This window comes from Capra hircus, chromosome 10, assembly GCF_001704415.2.
Source record: "Capra hircus breed San Clemente chromosome 10, ASM170441v1, whole genome shotgun sequence".
Classification (NCBI taxonomy): domain Eukaryota; kingdom Metazoa; phylum Chordata; class Mammalia; order Artiodactyla; family Bovidae; genus Capra; species Capra hircus.
Genome location: NC_030817.1, coordinates 74,150,371 through 74,166,573, shown reverse-complemented (window position 1 = coordinate 74,166,573; position 16,203 = coordinate 74,150,371). Strand labels below are relative to the sequence as shown.

At 42.0% G+C, this 16,203-nt stretch overlaps 1 protein-coding gene across 1 annotated transcript in view; it reads right to left on the bottom strand.

Annotated features, from left to right (window-relative positions):
• RYR3 (ryanodine receptor 3) overlaps positions 1-16,203 on the bottom strand; it is a 461,863-nt gene that overhangs the window by 146,867 nt on the left and 298,793 nt on the right. The window contains exons 39-41 of the mRNA XM_018053769.1: positions 5,297-5,570; positions 1,684-1,798; positions 78-207 (exon numbers count right to left, since the gene is read on the bottom strand). Of these exons, the coding sequence (XP_017909258.1) occupies positions 78-207; positions 1,684-1,798; positions 5,297-5,570 (519 nt within the window). The remainder of the gene's footprint in view (positions 1-77; positions 208-1,683; positions 1,799-5,296; positions 5,571-16,203) is intronic.

The following is a 16,203-nucleotide window of genomic DNA, read 5'->3' as shown; positions in this document are numbered from 1 at the left end:
TCTCTGCTTTTACTGCCTAAGTGGCCAGCAAGGGAAGGGTAACCCGAGCCAACTGCAGAAGTTATAACATGACCTACCTAGGCCAACACTGCTGTTCTCCAACAGGTAACTTAGATGCTCAAACATGGCCTTCTGATTTTGTCGGCTGATTCGACAGAAATAGCATAGGAAGCGGCAACAGCTAGCAACCATCTTTGGAAAGGCAATCTGTAGGGAGACGTAGAAAGTGTCACAGGGAAGAATCTATCACCAAGCCTTTCTGAAAAGGCTGACTTCAAAGAGTCTTAGGTGGGAGCCTTGCAAGCTGTGAACAGTTGGGAAAAAGAATTTTCTCCTTGCTTCCGGTTGTTTCCAAGACATTTTCATAGGAGCGACAGAGAATAGACACCTAATAAGAGGCTTCTAAAAATATCGAGAGCTAATTATAGCTCCTGAAGTATCTTTCTTTCAAAAAAAAAATAGATGTCAAGCCAGAATTCTAGTCATCCTCAGATGTCATGTGAAATTGTTCAACCCTACATCAGACCACTGTTTCTGAGTAGGGGACAGAAAGGGAGATGGCTGATCACAGAAAACAAGACCTAGCCCTGTATCAAACCCGAGTCTTCTGGATGAAGATCGGCCTCTCCCGCTGGAGAAGCCTCAACAGCATCACCCTTTCAGACTGTGAGCCTCCCCCAGTTACCTCTGTCCATGATCACCACTCTCCTATGGGCTCCTAGAGCATTCATAACATGATTCTTACAATTTAGCACCAAAGTGCCAACTTCTATTACCATCAAAAGTGGTTGGCTTCCCTGCTTAACAAAGTAATTAGCATCTCCAGGGTCTGGCCACATTTTCTGTTTGATCAATCATGCTCAATAAATGGTGTCAGTGTTAACCTTGGCTCAGGATCCAAGAAAGCCCTTGATTTCCACTTTTAGAATCATGGAACGTGCTCTAGGAAGTAAGATTCTAAAAGTTAGTCTGTCTGCTTGCTGAGGCACACAGGTGTTTGTTCAGAGGTCTTCTGGGGAGAGTCCACTTTCCTGAGAGATCAGAGGGAAGCAAATGAGGAGCAAGGTGAATGGAGCTCCTGGGTTCTTCCTTCACAACGCTCACCTGTCAATATCGGTGGCACTGCTTTCCTAGGACCAGGTACTCTAGAATTTCCAATATTTAAAAACATCCCCTATCTGTTGCCTTAGAACCTCTCTGACTCTGAGAAGGACCTGGACAAGGTGCAATGCCTGCCCAGGTGGGCCCTACTGGCACTCCCCGTCCCTCAGCAGCAGGAGCTCCCGGGCCCCTTATGGCAGGGCTGGCTAGGAAATCGACATCGTCAGGAGCTTGGCTCAGACAGGAAACACGTACACTCCAGTGGGAACAGTGCCAGGATCGTTATTAAAATCCTGTTCTCCTTTAGAACTGCCTTCTGACACAGCACCAAACACACCAGGCTCCTAAGTGGAACCCGGAGGAATTCCATCTTGGAAGGAGCAGGACTGCAGAAGAGGATGCGAAGGAGACTGAGCAGCCCAGTGAAATGACTGAGAATCCTTACACTGGCTGGGTCCCATCTCCTTGCTCCTTCTTGGCTTTGTGCTCATCCCCGTGCCTTCCCTGGGAAGAATCAGTAGGCAGTAGGCACTAGCCACGTGCAGGGGTCAAATTCAAGATAGACTCCCCTTGGAGCATTACCTGAGACTTTTCTGCACCCAGCACGTTCACCATCACCTCCATGACTGTCTCATGCATGCCGAGGACTCTCATGAGGTTGGGGTGCTGGTAAAACACCTTGTTGTTCATTATGTCTCTAGGATGATTGGAGAGAGAAGTCAGCCCTTGCTTATTTCAATGCCACAACAATTCAGCGTTGAGCATACACAAATACACACGCATACACATTCAGGGTGAACTAATGTATGAGTTTGATCCCTGAGTTGGGAAGATCCTCTAGAGAAGGGAATGGCTACCCCCTCCAGTATTTTTGGCTGGAAAATTCCATGGACAGAGGAGCAGAGGAGTCAGGCAGGCTACAGTCCATAGGGTCACAAAGAGTCAGACACGATTGAGGGACTAAAATTTTCACTTCTGATGTACATGCCATCTGCTGGAAAGATGGTCAGAAGGCACTAGGTTGGTGGGATATATATGGAGGGATGTTTTTAGCTGATAGGAATATTTATGCTCATATATTTCTACTTTTTTCTTTTAAATATTTCCTTCTGATGACATCAAGTAGCTGCCCGTTGTTTTTTTTTTTTTTTTTTGCTTGTGATAGTTTTGAGATAGCCCAAACCACTGAATTTCTCTTCCTCTGTGTATTAAGGGTCTTCTATTTTTTGTTCTCTTGCCCTTATATCTATGTCTCTATGTACTTTAGTTATCCAAGTGTTAGGGTAGGGTTGTGCCCTTTTCTTAAGGCAATTGTGTATTAGGTGCCAACAATATTTTGGGACAGTAGTGCTCAATAAAATGATCAAAATGAAACATAAAAAGAATTATGTTTTTAAGTCATTCAACATAAATCACATATTAAAGCTGCAGGCAAATCAAAATACAGAGGCAACCTGTGACCTGGCTGTGTAATACCTTGCAAGTGGTTACTCTCAGCCCATATCCCTTTCTCCAGAGGGTGGCAGCTGTTAAAAGGAGACACCACTAGGTCTTAGTGGAGCTATGTCTACCACAAGGGCTGGGAGAAAGGCTAATTCTGCAGCTGTTTCCTCTTTCCATAAAAGTCTCTTCACCTCTATTGTAAGATTCCTCTTTGGAAATGAATTTAAGGAATGCATGTATCCCCTCGTCCTGCCTCAACTGCCAGTGTCCCTGTTCTGGGTCTCAGTGATGCTCCTTTACTTTGCTGGTTTGAGGGTGGTATGATGACAATTCCATCAGCAGGAAGACTATGGTTCTAGTGCTTGATTTTATTCAGGTAAAACTGTGGGTTCAGTTCAGTTCAGTCACTCAGTTGTGTCCAATTCTTTGCAACCCCATGAATTGTACCACGCCAGGCCTCCCTGTCCATCACCAACTCCGGGAGTTCACTCAGACTCATGTCCATCAAGTCAGTGATGCCAATCAGCCATCTCATTCTCTGTCGTCCCCTTCTCCTCCTGCCCTCAATCCCTACCAGCATCAGAGTTTTTTCCAATGAGTCAACTCTTCGCATGAGGTGGCCAAAGTACTGGAGTTTCAGCTTTAGCATTATTCCTTCCAAAGAAATCCCAGGGCCGATCTCCTTCAGAATGGACTGGTTGGATCTCCTTGCACTCCAAGGGACTCTCAAGAGTCTTCTCCAACACCACAGTTCAAAAGCATCAATTCCTTCTTCACAAACTCTCACATCCATACATGACCACTGGAAAAACCATAGCCTTGACTAGACGGACCTTAGTCGGCAAAGTAATGTCTCTGCTTTTGAATATACTATCTAGGTTGGTCATAACTTTTCTTCCAAGGAGTAAGCGTCTTTTAATTTCATGGCTGCAGTCACCATCTGCAGTGATTTTGGAGCCCCCCCAAAATAAAGTCTGACACTGTTTCCACTGTTTCCCCATCTATCTGCTGAGAAGTGATGGGACCAGATGCCATGATCTTAGTTTTCTGAATGTTGAGCTTTAAGCCAACTTTTCCACTCTCCTCTCTCACTTTCATCGAGAGGCTTTTTAGTTCCTCTTCACTTTCTGCTATAAGGGTGGTGTCATCTGCATATCTGAGGTGATTGATATTTCTCTAGCAATCTTGATTCCAGCTTGTGCTTCTTCCAGCCCAGCATTTCTCATGATGTACTCTGCATAGAAGTTAAATAAGCAGGGTGACAATATACAGCCTTGACGTACTCCTTTTCCTATTTGGAACCAGTCTGTTGTTCCATGTCCAGTTCTAACTGTTGCTTCCTGACCTGTTACTCAAGAAGTTTCTCAAGAGTCAGGTCAGGTGTTCTGGTATTCCCATCTCTTTCAGAATTTTCCACAGTTTATTGTGATCCACACAGTCAAAGGCTTTGGCATAGTCAATAAAGCAGAAATAGATGCTTTTCTGGAACTCTGTTGCTTTTTCCATGATCCAGCAGATGTTGGCAATTTGATCCCTGGTTCCTCTGCCTTTTCTAAAACCAGCTTGAACATCTGGAAGTTCATGGTTCACGTATTGCTGAAGCCTGGCTTGGAGAATTTTGAGCATTACTTTACTAGCGTGTGAGATGAGTGCAACTGTGTGGTATTTTGAGCATTCTTTGGCATTGCCTTTCTTTGGGATTGGAATGAAAACTTACCTTTTCCAGTCCTGTGTCAGTCAGTGAATTTATTTTTTGGGGCTTTAGGTTTCTCATCTGCAGTATAGAACTATGTTACCTAATTAAAGGAAATCTTTTTGATATCTAAAATGTGATCTTTCTTGTGGTGTACATATACAGTGGAATACTACTCAGCCATAAAAGATGAAATTTTGCATTTGCAGCAACATGAAAGGACTTGGAGGGCATTTTGCTAAGTGAAATAAGACAGATAAAGACACATACTGTATGATAGCACTTATAAGTGAAATCTAAGAAATACAAGAAACTAGTGAATATAACAAAACAGAAGTAGACACAGATTAGACAGCAAACTAGTGGTTGTCCGTGGGGAGGAGAGGATGGGGCAATATAGGGGTAGGGGAATGGGAGGTACAAACTGTTGGCTATAAGATAGGCTCAAGCATATATTGTACAACACAGGGAATATAACCAATATTCTGTAATAACTGTAAAAGGAAAGTAACCTTTAAAATTGTTTAAAAATTAAAAAATTTAAATTGTGGAAACAAAAACAAGCAAATAAATAAAATCCAATCTTTCTAGTGATGTGGCTTCTAAGGAAGATCTACAAGCTATTGTCATGAGGAAACACATTTTGAAGAATTGATGACAATGACTCTACTCCCAAGAAAAGGGAGGAAAAAGGCTATAATTATTCAAAGGGAAGCCTCAGAAGATTTCCAGTTAAAATCTTAGGTGCTCATAAGTTTCCCTCTTTTGGGGTTGAACACATTGTCCCTTCCTTTGAATTTTTTCATTGCTTCCCTGGGACTATTTTTATCAGATTCAAACTAAATATCTGCTTTTTTCCAAGATTCCTTCCTACTTCTGGCCAAGGCCCTTCACCCCAAGTAGCCCACTGTCTGGTCTCTGAGGTTATTGAAGGGGACTGCTTTAATGAGCATATATCCCAAAAGGAGTGATATCAGGATGGGGAACCCAGAGGTTTTCATGTGACTTGATTTCAGAACTGTCTCCTCTGCAAGCTTGCCCTTGATGGGAATGACCCACCCCAGCCCGTTGATCATGAGTAGCTCCTCCTCCTTGCCCATCCTGACGCTGAGCAGGCAGCGAATTTGGCCCAGGGCAGCTAGCAGGCTGATGGTGTCGCTCACGGAGGCCTGGCTGATGGTATAGGTCTTGCGCAGCGCCTGCAGCAGCTCCCCGATGCTGTCGTACTGCCGCCGCAGAAGGTTGAACATCATCCGGACCAGCTCTGCATCCTGGATCTGGTCCTCCTGGGCCCAGCGGATCATGGTCTGTGAGATGAGCTCCTTCAGGGTCGCTGGAAGGACAAGGGGAAGCACCAGTACTGTGGCTGTCGAAGCTCAGGAGCACTGTGCACCTCTGTCACTCCACTCAGTGATAACGTACAAAATCAGCTGGGTAGGGTTAAAAACATTCTTAAAGGTGGATTATGGCACACAGAGAAGTAGAACGCATACCAAAAGGCAGGTTCATGAGCCATATTATAATAAAAGATATCTTCAATTTGAAATGAGAAGGCCTAATGTTCTATTTGGATTAAATGGCATTCAGTGATGTTTGAATGATGCTGGACATAGAAGACAAAATAAGATGCCTTCTTGCCGTCAGGGTGCTCACAACTTTTCATTTTGACTTAAAAGCTACATTTTATCCTTATTTTGTAATACAATGCAATACACACCAAGGTGGGGTTGTGTATAAGTGCAACAGGATAGAGTGGGGAGTGATTCTGGATGGACGAAAACATAAGACATTGGGCACTGCCTCTTGGGAGTAAAGCACCATTAAGTGCTAGGATTTCTCTACCATAAATACATCCTCAAAGTATTCTAAAGATACTATCTACCATTATAGATAGTATAATATCTATATATTCAGTTCAGTCGCTCAGTCGTGTCCAACTCTTTGCGACCTCATGAATCGCAGCACGCCAGGCCTTCCTGTCCATCACCATCTCCCAGAGTTCATTAGATATAGATACTATAACTGCTGCTCTTATAACTGCATCCAAGTCCAGCTCTGCCTGCCACATTCCTGCAAGGTATGGATAGCACCAAGATTCTTAATTCAGACCAGTGATAAAGGCAGAGCTCAGGGGCTGATGAGGGTTACGCAGTCCTTCAGTGAAAGCACTGGGAATAAGCTCAGATAGGTGCTTTCAGTAGCCTGTGCCCTGTCTTACATAATGTTCTACCTCTGTGACACTAAATATGGCAGGCGTCTTCTCTACATACAATAACGGCTCATCATAAGCATATGAAAACTGAACTTTGTTACCAACTGAGTAAGCCATACCACTGATTCAAGAGCTCTAAAACATATTTGAGATAACACCAATATAAAAATACATTAGGGGATAGAGCGAAGTAGACTGAGAACCTTCTATTAGGCCCAAAGACTTTGCAACCGGACATGTGAGCATCACCCTGAACTGACTGTGCTGTCCTGGATCTTTGGCAGGAGTCAGCTGACACTGTGTCAGATGCTTCACAAGCATCAAGGGAGAAACCAGCATGAGTGAATGCAGGACGTCTCAGGGCTCATGCTGGTTGCACAGAAACACCGCTGGCTGCACAAGTAGAGGAAAGATGGCTTAGGTGGGAACCAAACCAGCACCGGGACCTTCACAGGTTGAACTGAATGGCCCCTGAGAAGTGCCGATGGGCATCGGTGTGGGAAGATGACCAAAAGGGAGACGCAGATCTGAGCAGGAGGACAGTGTGATAGGGGATCCTGCCAGAGTGTCTGGGAGGCACTGCTCACCCCCCTCCATGTCATACACATTTCCCGAAGATGCTGTAACGCAGTGAGACACGCTGCTCTTATTACTGCGTCCAAGTCCAGCTCTGCCTGCCACACTCCTGCAAGGTATGGATGGCACCAAGACCCTTAATTCAGACCGGTGAGAAAGGCAGAGCTCAGGGGCTGATGAGGGTTACGCAGTCCTTCAGTGAAAGCACTGGGAATAAGCTCAGATAGGTGCTTTCGGTAGCCTGTGCCCTGTCTTACATAATGTTCTACCTCTGTGACATTAAATATGGCAGGTGTCTTCTCTACATACAATAATGGCTCATCATAAGCATATGAAAACTGAACTTTGTTACCAAAGCTCCAGAAGAGCTCTAGACGTAAAGGATTAATTCACCTTACTTCTGTGTCCATCACCCCTGGGGGAGTTTTAGGTTTAGACAGGAGACACAAGCTAAAAATCTAAAAAAAAAAAAAAAAAAAAAAAGGATACCCAAGGCAGAGAGAAGCACAGTTAAAAGATGTTCCTAAGAGATCTCACTAGGCAGGGACTGCTGACTAACATTTGTTAGGTTAGACAATACCTGAACTTTCTGGGGGAGAAAAGTTAGTTACCGTCTAAGCCTGGTCTCCTCTCAGGAACTCGTTTCCTCAGCAGTCAAATGTGAAAGTTTCTGTTTCTCCTACTTAATAGTCACATTAAAGAGTAAAAGGAGGACAAAACCATAGATGTTCTTGCATGCAACATAAGCTTACCTGGGCCTGTACGTACAGTTTCCTCTTAAGCCTGACTTAGGACTGAAAGAATTACAGTGCTCAATACTTACAACCAAATCCTTTGCAGAGATAATACACATAATCACAGTCCCTGCCACACATGAAAAGCAACCAGAAGTATTAACCAGCTCAAGAACCATCCTCTTTTCAACAGGGAATTCTACAGAGTCACAGTGAAACCATGTAAATATTCCCTTAACCTGTCTTTCGGATTAATTCAAGATTCGGGTGAGCTCTTAGCCACACACTGACTTATCAATCCAAATCAACATTTATAGCCTAGAGAATGGTTCATTTCAGCATAATACCTCATGAGAGGGCAAATGGGAACAGAAATAGCTATATATATATATGTATATATATATTTTTTTTTTGGAAAGGGCAAGATTTTATTTTTGTATAGTTGATTTACAATATTGTGTTAATTTATGCTGTATAGCAAAGTGATTCAGTTATGTGTATGTATGTATATATATATATTATATATACACAGTCTTTTTAAAAATTTTCATTTCCATTGTGGTTTATCACAGAATATTGAATACAGTTTCCTGTGCTATACAGGGGACCTTGTTATCCAATGTGTATGTAATAGGTTTGGACCTGCTAATCCCAAACTCCCAATCCTTCTCCCCTATCCCCTCGCCCTAGACAACCACAAGTCTGTTCCCTATGTCTGTGAGTACATTTCTGGGAAATAGCTCTTTAACCTGAAAGGGCAGAACGAGAAATGCCCCATGGATTCTTTGTCCAGGTCAGTCTTTAATGTACATGTGGGGCAATGAGCTAAACAATTATCTATGTGTGACCAAGCTGATGCTCAGTTAAAAAATTGTGACTCCCAAGCTCCTGACAGAAAAAGCACCTCTTCATTGTGTATTGATGCTGTTGCTGCTGCTGCTGCTAAGTCGCTTCAGTCGTGTCCGACTCTGTGCGACCCCTTCGACGGCAGCCCACCAGTCTCCCCCGTCCCTGGGATTCTCAAGGCAAGAACACTGGAGTGGGTTGCCATTTCCTTCTCCAATGCATGAAAGTGAAAAGGGAAAGTGAAGTTGCTCAGTCATGTCTGACTCTCAGCAACCCTATGGATTGCAGCCTACCAGGCTCCTCCATCCATGGGATTTTCCAGGCAAGAGTACTGGAGTGGGGTGCCATTGCCTTCTCCATTGTGTATTGATAGGCAGATGTAACTCAGTAGAAGGCACAGAATTTAAGACCATCCTTGTTGGACAAGGTTTCAGATTGTGAGACCAAGGTTCAGAAAGTGAGAGAAAGTATAACTGTGAGATGAAAATGAACTGGGGACAGGGAGAGAAACATTGTTAAGAGCCCTGAGAAGCACGGCATACTTTGCAGCCTGACATACGCTGGAGACCTAGCACCCACCAAGCAAACCTAAGCTGAATCATGAATTTTTAAAGGTCTGAACACCTCTGGGACTGAGAAAATGGAGCTTTATACCCCTGGCAGCAATGCAATTGAAAATTGCTCAGACTTTAATTAGCTCCCATGAACCAGCAATGGAGCAGCATAAATGAACCAGGGTAGAGAGGTTAAAAAGAACACATTTTCTAGAATGTGATAGGTTCTTCATGTAACTGCATACCCGGGGATTAAAATAATTAATGCACATAACCACCTCTGGCACAAACCATGGGCTTAATAAAAGGTAACTCTTATGCTATCTGTGCCAGTAACTATAAAAGTTGGGTTCACAGACCCCTGGGGTCTCCAAGACCCTTCAGGCAGTTTGCAAGGCCTGTTGTACTTTCATAATAGTTCTAAGATGCTATTTGTCTTTTTCATTGTGTGATTAGCTGCACTAATGGTGAAAAAGCAATAGTAGGTAAAACTAGTGGGGCAAAAACAAACAAACAAAAACAACAGCTGGGTCCTTAGCACAAAATCAAGACAGCAGCACCAAACGCTATGCTTTCCTGCTGCATTACCAGAACATGACCAGTACTGCTTGCATCAGAATGCTCTGAGTGGCATAGAAAGATTATTACTTTTATTAACAACAAACAACTGATGCTGAAGCTGAAACTCTAATACTTTGGCCACCTGATGTGAAGAACTGACTCACTGGAAAAGACCCTGATGCTGGGAAAGACTGAAGGCAGGAGGAGAAGGGGACGACAGAGGATGAGATGGCTGGATGGCATCACCGACTCAATGGACATGAGTTTGAGTAAACTCCGGGAGTTGGTGATGGACAGGGAAGCCTGGCGTGCTGCAGTCCATGGGGTGGCAAAGAGTTGGACATGATTGAGTGACTGAACTGAACAACAAATTCCTGAGTATACATATTTCTAAAGCGCTTCTGTTGTACAAAGGCCAGTGGTTTTCCTAAGGAAAAACACCTGTGTGATTGTCATGATTGTTGCTAGCTAAACTAGCTGCTTCTTTCTTGGAATGCCATCTTAATTAAGAGAACAACAGACAAGCTATGGTTAATCACACTTGAGTAACTGACAGATATTTTCTTAAAAATGAAACAAGCCTGTCACTTCAAGGAAAACAACTCTTAGGACTTCTTGCCAAGTTTAAAATTCAAGCTTTCATGAGAAAACTAGAATTTTGGAAAATGTTTATCTGCCACTGTGAATTTGACAGCTTCCCAACATTTAAAGACTTTTTTGATTAAGTTGTTGATATTAATGAATGTAATTTAAGAAATAGTTTATAATAAACTGTGTCAACATTTGAAAGCTCTGTATAATTCAGTGAACCAGTCATTTCCCAATGATCAATGTGTAGTGTTACAAAAACATCATGGATAAAAGAATCCATTTAACAAACAAGATAGACCAATGGATTGTTATTTAACCAAATGAAAAGAAAGTCTTTACTATTATTTCAAATTCCACACAGCAAATAACTTTTGAGGAACTATTCCTTGCTGAGACTTAACATAGTATCAAAAGAATATCCACAATTATCTGAAAAGGCTACCAATAGTACTTCTTCTCTTTCCAACTATATATCTGTTTGAGGCTAATTCTTTAACCAGACATAAGAATAAAAAAAAAATCCAGCTATCTTCTAAGTCAGACATAAGAGATTTATAAAAATGCAAAATATCACCAATCATTTTTTTGAATTATTAAACATTTAGTTGTTTTTCATAGAAGTTTTTTATGTAACATGTAATGGGTTTACTCTATTATTATGTATTTATTTAAGTACAGTTAATTTATAATATTATAGTAGTTTCAGGTATCCAATAGACTTATTTGATATTTTTATAGATTATATTTGATTTAAAGTTATAAGATAGTGGCTATATTCTCTGTGCTGTATACTATATCACCACAGTTTATTTCTTTTTTTTTAAATATAAATATATTTATTTTAATTGGAGGATAATTACTTTACAATATTGTATTGGATTTGCCATACATCAACACGAATCCGCCAGTTTATTTCATTCGTAAGAGTCTGTATCTCTTCCTCCCGTATCCAATCTTGCCCCTCCCCTCTTTTCTCTCCTCACTGTGCCCAACGCTAATCACTACTTTGTTCTCTGAATCTGTGAGTTTGTTTCAGTTTTGCTATATTCATTTATTTTTTAGATTTCACACATAAGTGATAATACACTGTGCTTGTCTTTCTCTGAATTATTTCATTAAGCATAAGTGGGTTTCTTATTTTTCAATGAATTAACAAATATTTTAAAAATCTCAGTTTTAAATTCTATTTTAGTTTCACTTGTGTAATATAATAGATACAATCCTCATAAACTAAGGTATATTGGGATCCTTGGTAAATTTTAAGAGCATAAAGGGGCCTCAAGGCTGAAATTTAGAGGATCACTGTCTCTATAAAAGGGTCTACCTTAGGGGATGGCTGTTACTGGAAGGCAAATCATTCCCTTTGGCTAAGATAAACCCTGTTCCATTAGATTGTGATTCTAATCAAGTGGTTGAGACCAGAACCTTGAAAACTGTGCCTTAGGAAGCTTTCTCTGTTTCCGGATGAGAGGTAAATTAAACGAGCATAAAGAGAGTAAGACAGCTCACGTGAGAAATTAAGTGAAAATTAAAGAATCATTATTTTGAAAATTGAATCCTGGCAGTCAGCAAGGGGTCCGGCCATTATTCACTCATTACCAAAGGGCTCCCCACCAGCCTGAAGGGCCCTAAGCTTCCCTCTTTCATTTGGGTTGAAGATGAGTCACCTTGGGAGCAAGGAGGAGCCAGGTATCTTTGACACCGAGGCAGCCAGGCCCTCTGCAGCCTGCTCTGCAGCCAGTACAGTGAGACACAGAGAAAAGGAGGGCTGCAGGCTGTAGAGGGAAGCACTGATTTTCTGCCCCTGACATTTGCTGACTCTTCAGCAAAGACTTTATTCTCAGCAACACCTGAAACCAGGGTGGTCTGCTCTAGAAGGGTTTGCTCTGGAGGCCACGTGTATCCACACCTCAGGACACACCTCACTCATCCATTTCTGCCTGTCCTCATCTCAGAGGACAAGGAAATGGCAACCCACTCCAGTACCCTTGCCTGGAAAATCCGATGGATGGAGAAGCCTGGTAGGCTACAGTTCATGGGGTCGCAAAGAGTCGGACACGACTGAGCGACTTCACTTCACTTCACTTCATCTTAGTAGGTGAATTACCTCCGGTTATGTCCCCCTAAGTTAGCTTATCAATTGAATGATATTTTCTGTTACATGACCAATACTGAGTAAAGTATTCTATATGAAACTATTTCAAGACACAGTTACTACCCACAGCAGCCTAGCCGGGAAAACTAAATATGTAAGTAAAGTGTAAAATAATGGGGAAAACTGTATTTGCCCAGGACATTTAGAAACGAGACCATTTATAAGAAGGTACAACTTCCGTTATAATACACACGCCCGAAAGAAATCAGAGAAGAGAAAGGATCAAATCTTCCTCTCTTACTTTTCCCCTTAATGATGAGTCCTTTATCTGAAGTTCTTTATATTTCTGGAATAAGTCCATATTGCTGCTGCTTTTTAGTCGCTAAGTCCTGTCTGACTCTTGAGACCCCAGGGTCTGTAGCCCACCAGGCTCTTCTATCCATGGAAATTCCCAGGCAAGAATACTGGAATGGGGAGCCATTCCTTTCTCCAGGGGATCTTCCTGACCCAGGGATTGAACCTGCCTTTCCTGCTTGGCAGGTGGATTCTTTACCTCTGAGCCACAGGGGAAGCTGTAGGTCCATATTGCATGGAGACTAAAGAAGCAAGGAAGAAAAAATTCTATCATGAATTTATCTTCCAAGGGAAATATGAAATGATCTGAGAGAAAACACATTCCGATGGTTTGCAATGCCATTTCCTTTCAAAAGATAATTTACACAAGTAGTCATGTAGTAAATACTTATTTTTGTTGCTGTTGTTCTGGTATCAGTGGGAGAGTGCTGACAATTTTGGGAGGATTTTCAGAAAAGCAAATGGAGATGATTCTCAAGAATACTTGAATCTCTTTCTTAAGCAGAGACAGATACAACTAAATACTGATTTCACTTCTGCTGTTTTTCTAAGTTCATCTTTGGAAATGCTGCCCTTTCATGACTGAGAACACTTTGGTGTTCATAGGAAAAACATCTCTAAGTCTGGAAGTCTTGTTTCTCTACTTAGAGAATGAGCCTAGGGTTACCAGAGGGGAAGGGTTAGGGAAGGGATAGCCTGTTTGGGATTGACAAGTATATACACTGCTATATTTAAAATAGATAAACAAACACCTACTGTATAGCTCAGGGAACTCTGCTCAATATTCTGTAAAAACTTACATGGGATAAGAGTCTGAAAAGAGTAGATACTTGTGTAGGTATGACTGAATTATTTTTCTGTACACTTGAAACTAACATAACACGGTTAATCAATTGAAGATAAAATTGTTGAAACTACAAAAAAAAAAAGGGAGAGCGGGAGAGAGAAAAGAAACACACCTCCTGAAGGGGGTGAGGCTCTAGGCAAAACACAAAGTGAGGTGAAGAGGTCAATCTGCCATTTGTCTTCCTGTTTGGGCCCCTCTTACGTCTCCCACATGTGCACAGACGTCCAACTGCTCCACTTAGAACCTCCCCACCATGTGATGAAGTTGCTTCCACAGTCTTGGTTGCAATCGCAGGCTTTTTATCCACCGATTTATCTGTTCCAAGAAGGCCTTGCCAAGTGCACTGGATGGTTCAGCTCATGGGATTTTAAAAAAGCTATAGTGCTTTTTTTCAAAAAGGAAAAAGAAAGAACGATATGGAACCAAGCTCTTGTTTTTCTGATGAGAAATAAAATCAGCTCCTATGAAACAGAATGCCTTTGGGAAGCTAGAGGTATACGCGTGGTTTCCTTGATGATTATAAATGGCTTCGTTTATGAAATTATTAACTATCTGACTCACACTCCACTGTTGTAATTAGTGTAATTAGGGATAGTCACATTCAGGCAATTATATCAAGTATACAATCTAGAAGCCACATTTTAAATGACTGCTCAGGTTAACTCAGAGTGGAAATATTTCTAAGGCACTGTATTGTTTAGGGAGATTTGATGACTGAAAGATAGTCTAAAAGAAAAACAGCTACTTCACTACTTGATTTCTCGACTAGTCAGATACTCCATATAAGAAGAAAGGATTAGAGTGTCTTCAAATTAGACCTAGGTTTAATATGTTAGTTTGGGAGCCCAGTATTTATTGGTAGGTTGCTTATTTCCTTCCACTTGTCACTTTATAACTAGCTATTGAACCTCAGAATCTCAGGTCCATTATTCTGTGAAACTTGCAAGAAAATTCTCTAGGGAGTCACCCATCATCCTTAGTATAACTCTTTTCTAACTGGTCAAATTACAAGCTTTGCACTGCCAACTATAATAAGAGAAAGGTCATTTATTCTCAAGGTACAGGTTTAAAGTTTTAGGCTTCAGAGGTCTGGAAAGAATCTTTTTGTCCCTAAATTTAGACCACAGTCCAACTGGCCATCAAGCAATGAGGTGCATGCTTAATATCAAACAGCAGATATTGGCCACTGGCAAAGCAAATCCCAACATCTTACATATTCCCAAGCCTAGGCTGGTGTGACATTTCTTTGAGTGTGCTCCTAAACCTGGGTCAGTTTGGAAGAAAAAGTATTCTGATAACATTGTGGAGAGGGAGCCAACAAAACTGCACTGTACTTAGTTAACTTAGAAAGCAATTTATAATGCTCACACTTACAATGGGAAAAGAAAAATAATTATGCACCTCTAAATTACATAGACTTATTTTTAAATTCTAGGTGATTAAAAGTCAGCTTGTGGTATGCTGCAAATGCTCTGGAGGCATAACAGGTGGTAGATCAATTTCAAGTGGAAAGAACAAGTGTATTTTGACCTCTGCTTTCTTCCTCCCTGAGGTAGCCTGAATAAGGCCCCTCCACCCCACCGCTAAGATGTTCAGCTCTGAATTCTCAGAACCTGTGACCTTGTTGCCTGACAAGTCAAAGATGCTTTGTAGATGTGATTACATTAAGGATCTTGAGATGGGAAGACTTATCTGGGCGGGCTCAATGTAATCACAAGGGTCTTTATAAGAGGGAGGAAGGCGGGTTAAGAGTCAGAGATGGACCTGTGATGACAGAAGCAGAGGCTGGACTGGTATCTCTGCTGGAGGGCCACTAGTCAAAAATACAGGCAGCCTTTCGATGTTGGGAAAGGCAAGAAATGGATTCTCCTTAGAAGAACTGTAATGCTACTAACTCATTTTAAACTTACGACATCTAGAGCTGGGTGGTAATGAATTTGTGCTGTTTTAAGCCACCAAAAGTGAAACTGAAAGTCGCTCAGTCATGTCTGACTCTTTGCAACCCCATGGACTACACAGTCCATGGAATTCTCCAGGCCAGTATACTGGAGTGGGTAGCCTTTCCCTTCTCCAGGGGATCTTCCCAGATTAGGGATCAAACCCAGGTCTCTGGCATTGCAGGCAGATTATTTACCATCTGAGCCACAAGGGAAGCCCTTAAACCACCAAATTTGTAATTTGTTACAGCAGTTCAGGAAACTGACATAGTCTCATGGATAGAAAGTCCTGGGTTGAGGATATTTGATTCCTTTTCTGAAGATTCATATCAGACTGGAGCATTTCAGTGAGCAAGCACTACAGACATCAGGCCTGAGAGAGAGCTAGTTTTCGAAGTTTTTGCTGAGGCAACTGGAGTAAATAAATGACAGCGTTGCTGACACAAGTGAAGACTGTCTGGATCTGGCCCAGGGCTTGTGTCAAACGCGAATGACATTAAACGCAGAAAGTACTCGCCACAGAGCCACCATGGCCCGTTAGATAATGCATACATGCTACAGACAGCACATTCTCTAGTTTCTGTAACACAGCTTTTTGGCCTCTACTCCCTTTCTGAACATCAAGTGCAGAGCTGCATACATCTCAACACTACCCACCG